At 41.3% G+C, this 8408-nt stretch overlaps 1 protein-coding gene across 1 annotated transcript; it reads left to right on the plus strand.

Moving 5' to 3' along the window:
* The first annotated feature begins 4500 nt into the window (after positions 1–4500).
* On the plus strand, positions 4501–8063 carry LOC128378296 (carbohydrate sulfotransferase 12-like). The gene is made up of 4 exons (XM_053337764.1): positions 4501–4887; positions 5838–5990; positions 6621–6800; positions 6906–8063. The coding sequence occupies exons 1-4, from the start codon at positions 4522–4524 to the stop codon at positions 7452–7454; spliced, it is 1248 nt and encodes a 415-aa protein (XP_053193739.1). The 5' UTR covers positions 4501–4521; the 3' UTR covers positions 7455–8063.
* The last annotated feature ends 345 nt before the right edge of the window (positions 8064–8408 follow it).

Here is an 8408-nt window from a genome sequence, read left to right on the forward strand (position 1 = left end):
CTCACTTTGCTTATTCCTACAGCCTATAAATCAGGTTTTATTCCTTGTGTTTGCAGGGATCTCTATGACCATCGTGCCCTCAAACATTGTGTATTTTTTAAATAGCCACCAGAAGGTTCAATTTGACAGAAATGGGCAGGCCAGATGGGGATTTAGAGTAACCTCTTTTGAGATAATCTTCTGATCTGCAAGGGCAGACATGCAGATGGCAAATATGCAGTATTCCCAAATATTCATAAGCCAATATTCACTCTGTGTCCTCTGTACTTGACACAAGGGTAATTCACATTTCTCAGATCAGATATGTAAGCTGCCCAAAGCTTATCGTGTCGCATCGGAGGATTATTGCCCAGCACCATGATAGAATGCTGTTTTTTATTTCTTTACAAAGCTTTATATTTTAAAATATAATAACCATCTTTAAAAGTAATCAAATATAAAACTAACAGCTATACAGTAGCTTATAAATATCAGGATATACATATGCCCACTTTTCCATCATCTGTGAAGCTTCTTTTCCTCTTCAGACTTCTTTTTGTACTATCTTATACTCTGGTGTGCTCACGCTCAGAGTGTGTGTGTGTGTGTGTGTGTGTCTGTGTCTGTGTGTGTGCGTTGCAAAATAAATCAGCGGCTCTGTGGGAGCCTGTTGTTATGTTAGATCTCACAGGATACAGAAGAGTTAACAAACAAACATTTTAACTGCAGTAGCCTGAGGTTACAGAAATAGGCACAGGAGGTCCCTACAGCCACGTTTCCTAATTATGATTCTTTTGGTCTCTCTCTCTCTCTCTCTCTCACTCTCTCTCTCTCTCTCTCTCTCTCTCTCTCTCCCTCTCTCTCTTTTCTGAGGGAGGATGACATTTGTTTTTGCAGGTGCAGCAGGTTATTTTCAGCTCACAGCTCCTGTGGGAGAGAACATAGAGGGGTGAGGAGGAGGAGGAGAATGTGTGTGTGTGTGTGTGTGTATGTGTGTGTGTGGGGGGTGGGGGTGATTTGTGTCTCCATAAATCATCCCAGAGATGAGACATGTTACGCTGGAGCTGACCCAGAAAAGTGAATTTTTCCCCTTATGAGCTCACTCTGCAGAAACCTCGCCTACAACCTCTCGCGATACTTTCCCATCTTCTCGCTCCATCTCCACGGAAAAAATCAGGAGCTGAGACTCTACTCTCATCACTGGCAGGCTCAGCTGACGCGGCGCTCGGAGCTGGCGGGCGCAAAAGAGGTGAGAAGGCATTGTTTTCCACTCGTCTTTTCTTATTACTACCGAGCAGTCATGAAAGTAACGAAACACGTCACCCTTTAGTTGCAACATTTATTTTATTTGCGTGCACCTTTTGCTCCAACGCTAAGCACTACTTTGACACCTAGACTAGCGCTATAGTCACCGTGACAGCATATGATATTGATAAAAAAAAAAACTGGCTGTTTTCTGTCGCCACTCTTTATTGTCGACACGTTAAATTGGGGCTAACGGCGCCATACGAGGTTGTAATGAAGCGAACCACATGGTAAAAGCTTCCCGGCGAGAGGAACAGCCCGTTCCCGCGGTGCTGCTCTCCCGTCAAAGGCTACATTGTGTCCGGTCTGGCATCCGCTGGAGGCTGCTGCGGACAGGACGGTGTGATGTGTCTCCCGGTGGGGGAGCTCAGGCTGCTCTTATGGCTTTTATTTGTTGTTTACACAGCTGATTTGAGAAAACAAAGACAGGTGAGTTATGAAGCAACTCATTTATTTATCCTAATAAGTGTGACTTTAATTTAGCCTAAACTAGAGCTTGGTGACGGAAGCGCTGCCAATGTCTACGTTCAAAATCGGTTTTGTCAGCACAGAAAGGCGCATGAACCGTCAATCTATTCATTTAATGCTTAAGCCATATTGTCCGTAGTTACTGTAGGAAGTGGTAGAGGATCTATTCAGATTGTGTAGCAATTTCACACACTGAACATACAAGTGAAAATCCAGCATGAAAAATGTCAAGTAAAGTACCTAACTTCAAAAAGTATGCAATTTTTGATTGTAAAAGCACATAATCAAATTGAGCACATAATGTCATTAATCAAGTGAAAATACTCCATGCAGAAAAAATGACCTCTGTTACAGTCGTGTTATTGATGGATTATTATCCCTGCTAGCTGTCTACTGTGTTGCTGATTTGAAAGTCTCCCACCAGTCAAATTGACATGTTGTGACTGTGAGGTTTGACCAGTGGAATGATTGATGATGTGTCTGGTCGTAGAAAGGTTGTTTTCACATTCATCTGTTGAAGTTGAGCTGTTTTCTAATAGTTATGAATGTTTATTTTCATTCAGATGCTTGTGGATGTTGAATGAGACTTTTCGCTTTGATATCATATTTGCATTTTTATTATTTCAAGCCAAATTTCCAGAGGCTTTCAAGGCATGTGCAGCACCTGCGAGCATGATTTATGACATCAAAACTAGTCAACCGTGGTCCAGTATGCAACTCATGTAAGTGTGATGTGGTACCTTGAAGCCTCCAATGCACACACACTAACAATTAACTTCAGTGAAGTAGAAGACATCTTGTGTTCAACAGTTATGATTATGAAATGAACAATGTTTGTGTATTGACAGATTCAGGAATTTAGAGTAGATTTCATTATTACAGTTGTAACAAGACAGTTTTATATACTGATGGATATTACGGCCTTAAACAATGTATCATATTTTACAAGCTCATCACGTGTTTCATATGTAAAATCTTAATTAGGGACAAATATCAAGTGACTTTAGCTGGGGGAGCAAAAAGTACAATATTTCCCTCTGGATTGTAGTAGACTAGAAGTATAACACAGTACAAAATGGAAATACTCAGTAGAGTGTATGTTAAAAATGGTACTTTAAGTACAGCACTTAATCCAATGAGACACATTAAACCACTGAGAGAAGATCTTAATATCGTTGCCCCTGATACGTCTGATATGATGTACATTAGCACAGCAGTTAATTTGTTGGTGTGCAGAGGAGGGGAGGAGGAGGAGGAGTTTAGTCTGCAGCCACTGGAGAGGGGAGAGATGATTTTCCATGTCAATGGACCCCTCTTAGCTTCAGGAAAGAGGAAATAAATGAGGACTGTTGAACGAGAGCTCCAAATTTAGAAGTCTGTCGGAGTGGAAAAGCGACGCCCAGTGACTTTTAAACGGCAAAGATAGACTGGAGGCAAAGCGGAATAAATTGTGATTGAGATAAGCCACAGGTTGAACAGACAAGTGTGTATTTGTCTTTAACTGTATGCTAGATCTCCTCAGGCTATCTCCTTCTTTACAGAACTACATAAAATAACATTTTGTACATTGCATGAGGACAGTAGGCTTCAGTGCGTGCAGGATGTATCTCAGTGAGGGCTGTAAAATATTTTCTGTTGGCCCTCTTTCAAAGGTTGCTAACATAGGAGCTTTTTATTTCCTCAGGGGTGCTTGGTATTAAAGTGTGCTGATACTGTACTATAATCTATAGGAAGCCTGGTATGGGCACAGCAGGATACTTGTGCTATGAAAACGTATTAATTTATGGTATGTGGAGCTCCCTGGCATGCAGGTATTTGACAACTTCTTGTGATTTTACTGCTGCGAGTGGGCGTTAGGTCAACTCTGAGAGGGGAGGAGAAACTCAGTGCATGCCTTGTTTAAAATTTGAGTCCAATAAACTGTAAGACTTGCTCACTTTGCTCTATATTTCAAGCGCAGGAATACCTTCCTAGAATTTTTCCCTGTTTCTATTTTTGTCAGAATCTGTATGCTGTATGCAATCCTTTTTAAATTCCTCCTTATTTAAGCACCTTGTTGGTGAAACACGCTTACAAGAACACTGGGAATTGGGCAACACAAAGACACCTTAAACTGTCTTTGTTTTTTTCTCATGCTGCTGAATTCTTGTGTGAGCTTATCTGTATGCGTTCTTGTTCAAATATGCTCGCAAAATGACAAAACAATCCAACGTTCTGATGCAATAACTCTGGTTTGAAAAATCTCTCTGGTGTCAGCATGCTATCCAGAAATGAGCCAAGCAGATTTTAGAATTGGAAGTGGTTATACATATAAATAGTGGCAGTTTTCTCTCCCTCTATCTCTCCCACACACACACACACACACACACACACACAAAAACATCAGTATGTGTGTTGTCTTTGTGTGCAGGTCGCTGCAGGCATGGAGCAGAGGTGAGAGTTAATCCACGGTTGGCCAGTCACACACCTGCACAGCACACTCCTGCAGTGCACAGCATCATGATAAGCCTAATCCTGCCACAGACTCTATCATAGCTGCCGCCTGTCTGTCGCCATGGTGAGAGAGAGAGCTCCTGGACCTTGACTCTGTTGCCATGGTGACCCTGTAGCAAGAACCCTGTAACTACAATCTGTTGTCCTGGTGATCCTATCCTAATTATCTCAATCTGCTGCCATGGTGATGTTGAAGAGACGCCCTGTAAAGTTGTAGTCCAGTGCTATGCTGATCCTGTAGCAAAGCCATTGCATCTGGCACAGCTGTCCGTCACTATGGGGACGTCCAGGATGTTCCGCATTTTTGTAGTCCTGGGATCAGCCTTCATGATCCTACTGATCATATTCTACTGGGATGATGTCGGAGCCTCCCATCTGTATTTGAACACTCCTGTCTCGCCTGGTCCCAAAATCCCACACCCCCAACCCCAGCAGCGAACTCAAACTTCCCGAACCCCGTCCTTCCTGTCCGACATCGATGCCTTCGTTAACCAGTTCTTAGAGCCAGGAACTGGTGAGCCCACAGACGCCGTCCCCGCTGAAACAAGCAACCAATCAGACAAAGCTGAAGAACGGTACATACCTCGACGGGAGTGGAAGATTCACCTGACTCCAGTAGCAGCAGAGCTCCGCGAGAGACAGGTTGATATATGAAATTATTATTATTATTATTATTTGTATTATTATAAATAAAAATGTATGACAATTTCAAAAAATGAATCACTGCATTCCATTTATGTTAGTAGCCAGTTGCATGCTGGCTCACTGACATGGTTTAATAGGACACTTATATAAAATGGAGTCATCCTTAATGTCATTAGTTCCACCTGTGTGATTCCTGCTATGACGTGTCAAACTGTCAGCCATGAAAAAGGCCTGGTAGAGGACACAGTATTTACAGCAACAATCACAGTTCTGAATCCTAATTTTGTTGACAGCAGCAGCTCCTTTTCATTCAAACAGTGTGACCTTGATCCTTAATGGGAGGATTTTAAAAGCAATAACTAAAAATAACTAATCCTCACTAAAATCATTTGTGATATGTTGATTGGATTAAAGCTTTGTAACATTGATGGATTATAAATATTTTGCAGTTCCTTGAAATTAAACCAAAGCTGTATTTCTAACAATCATATATCTATTCTTTTTTTCTATTCTAGTACTGATACTTCAAGTTTGGTACCAATATCAAAATATTGATATTTTGATTTGAGAAATGTGTTTTTCTATAAAAGCCAAAGTTCTCCAGTGTTAAATGTTGTCTAAACACAAGCAGCTGCACTTGCTAAAATGAAATTCAATATAACCATCCAGATGTGTTCACTTATTTTGCTCGATTAGGCTCCTTCTCAAAAGAGTGTGGGTGTGTAATTATTGTAATCTCTCTGACCCTGGTATTACTTTATGTGGGAAAAAGTTGCACCTTTATGATTCTCATTGGTTTGTGAAGTTGGTACTTCCTATTTGATGTCTGCTTTTTTATACTTGAAAGTTTTTAATACTCGAAAGTAAAAAAAAGAAGTCTGCTAATACATTTCTTATCATATTAGCTGTAAATAATACTTTTTTTTTTTTGCAAATATGATAACCAGGAGCAGCGGCGGAAGTTACTTCAGGAGATGTGTGCTAATGATAGCGTGGTGTTTCCTGGCAAAAACCGCTCGTTCGACGACATTCCCAACAAGGAGCTGGATCACCTCATTGTGGATGACAGACATGGTATTATCTACTGCTATGTTCCTAAGGTACACAAACGCCTGCATTTACACTGCTTTGTTTGAATCTGTTACATGAAACTTAGTTTAGTTATAATGTAAATGTGACAGTGTAACATCTCCATTCCATCTCTGCAACACCTCTCATAAGCTTCCACACTGTAGCCTCTTATGTGTTTCATCTTTATCAGACTTTATGACTTCCTCTCAGAAAAGTGTCTTTTATTGTGCCACATTTTATATTTGCCCACCTAATTGCCTTTGACTACTGGACAGTGAGGATAACTAGCTATCTTTTATATTACATTTATTTGGTTATATTGTTACATGCTCTAAGAATATAAATAGTGCTTGTGTTAGTGACATGGTTGCATTGCAGTTTAAATAAAAATATAGAAAATAGAAATATCACTCATTGGCTGAACTGTTCATGGTTCATACACATAAAGGCACTATAGTTTTTCATATGACTAAACCAGAAGCAGATACAGTACTGAATGTCTTTGCTTTGGCCAGTCGACTTCACGCACACAATTGTAACTGAGCCATTGTTTTCATGTCAGGATGTTTCCATTTATTTCCACCAGTTTCCACATCTCTCACAGTAGTAACTGAAGATTCTCTTTTGATATTCTGTTGTGTGCTCTCTGCCACCCTCAGGTAGCGTGCAGTAACTGGAAGCGGATCATGATAATTCTCAGTGAGAGCCTCCTGCATGATGGCGTTCCCCAGAGAGACCCGCTGGCCATTTCCAGAGACCTGGTCCACAACAGCAGCATGCACTTCACCTTCAACAAGTTCTGGAAACGTTACGGAAAGTTTGCAAGGCACCTCATGAAGGTCAGATACTATACTTTATTTGACACTTCCATTAATTATCAGTTATATGTGTGGTAATAATATGTGATGTATTACTAAAGTTTATTTTTTAATAATAATTTAAAGGTGAAGCTGAAGAAGTACACCAAGTTTATTTTCGTGCGGGACCCTTTTGTTCGTCTCATCTCTGCCTACCGGAATAAATTTGAAATGCGCAATGAGGACTTCTACCGCCGCTTTGCACAGGTCATGCTGCGCCGCTACGCCAACCAGCCGACACCTCCTGCCTCTGTAGATGAGGCGTTCACTGTGGGCATCCATCCCTCCTTCTCCCACTTCATCCAGTATCTCCTGGACCCTCAGACAGAGAAGGAGATGCCCTTTAATGAGCACTGGCGGCAGGTGTATCGCCTTTGCCATCCATGCCAGATTCAGTATGACTTTGTGGGCCATTTGGAGACGGCAGAAGAGGATGCCGAGCACCTACTACGTCAGTTGAGGGTGGACAATGTGGTGGAGTTCCCCACTTCTCATAGGAACCTTACAGCCAGCAGCTGGGAGACCGACTGGTTCAGCACAGTACCCATTGAGGCCCGGAAGGAACTCTACAAGCTGTATGAACCTGACTTCAGGCTCTTTGGCTATGACAAACCAGACTCCATCCTCAATGAGTGATGTTCAAAACTGACTAAGCCACACAGAGGTTTTTTATGTGATAAAATAATGCTACACTCTAACAACAGTGACACCTCCCTTAGTCATGTGCTTTGCAGATGTGTTCTCCAGTCTGGTCTATACTACACTGAATGTGCACATTATTAAGGACACTCACTCCTCCAAGGAAGCACATTAATGCAGCAAAATCAGGTAATAGCCATTATCCATTACTGTTTGTCAATTAAATCTTTACCAATCACAAAGATAACAAGAAGCACACAAGTTAGAGTGGGACAGTTGGAATGTGGATTGTGCAACATACAGCTGCAAGAGGATATTAGCAGGTGTCCCTAATAATCTGTACATTCAGTGTGGTCTTTGATTCAAACCTCCATGCAGAGTGTTTTGTACTCCCAGCTCTGATGTCACGCCATGCCTGTGGTTTGGGACATCACAGTTCTGCTGGGACTAACTGTGATGACCTCACAGGCTTTGTAGCAGGAAGTTGCGAAATAAACCTTTGCTGAAGTGATGTCACAGAGCCATATGCTATGTTTGCGATGTCATAGAAACCGCTTTTGGTTGTGATGCCACAATAGATGCTGTGGACGGGACCTGGGGAAGCGGGGGTGGTCGATAAAAAAACAACTAGATTAGTTTTAAATGTAGTTGCACTACAGTGGTAGTTTTCAGCTAATTTATTTCTCATTGTGTAAGTGCAATGTTTATGTTAAGCATGAAAGGGATTTTTTTTGTTGAACACTTTTGTTGAAAACACTATTGACAGTTGTCAACTTCAGAAACAGGTAGAAATCCTTTATACCTCATACACATACTAGCAGGATACTCGTGTTATGTTCCACTTCAGCAGCAAACCCTATTGCTTCTTTAGACCTCGGTACGTTAGGTTTCAGCATGTAGAAGTTAATTCCGTTATATTAATAGAACATTTTTGACAATATTTTAGCAGGT

This window comes from Scomber japonicus, chromosome 18, assembly GCF_027409825.1.
Source record: "Scomber japonicus isolate fScoJap1 chromosome 18, fScoJap1.pri, whole genome shotgun sequence".
NCBI lineage: Eukaryota > Metazoa > Chordata > Actinopteri > Scombriformes > Scombridae > Scomber > Scomber japonicus.

What these genes read in the sequence shown, in the direction of transcription:
- LOC128378296 (XM_053337764.1), top strand. Translation starts at nt 4,522, where the DNA reads ATGGGGACGTCCAGGATGTTCCGCATTTTTGTAGTCCTGGGATCAGCC. An exon ending in TCTACTGCTATGTTCCTAAG is followed by an intron (nt 5,991 to 6,620) that starts GTACACAAACGC and finishes TGCCACCCTCAG; the next exon opens with GTAGCGTGCAGTAACTGGAA. An exon ending in TTGCAAGGCACCTCATGAAG is followed by an intron (nt 6,801 to 6,905) that starts GTCAGATACTAT and finishes AATAATTTAAAG; the next exon opens with GTGAAGCTGAAGAAGTACAC.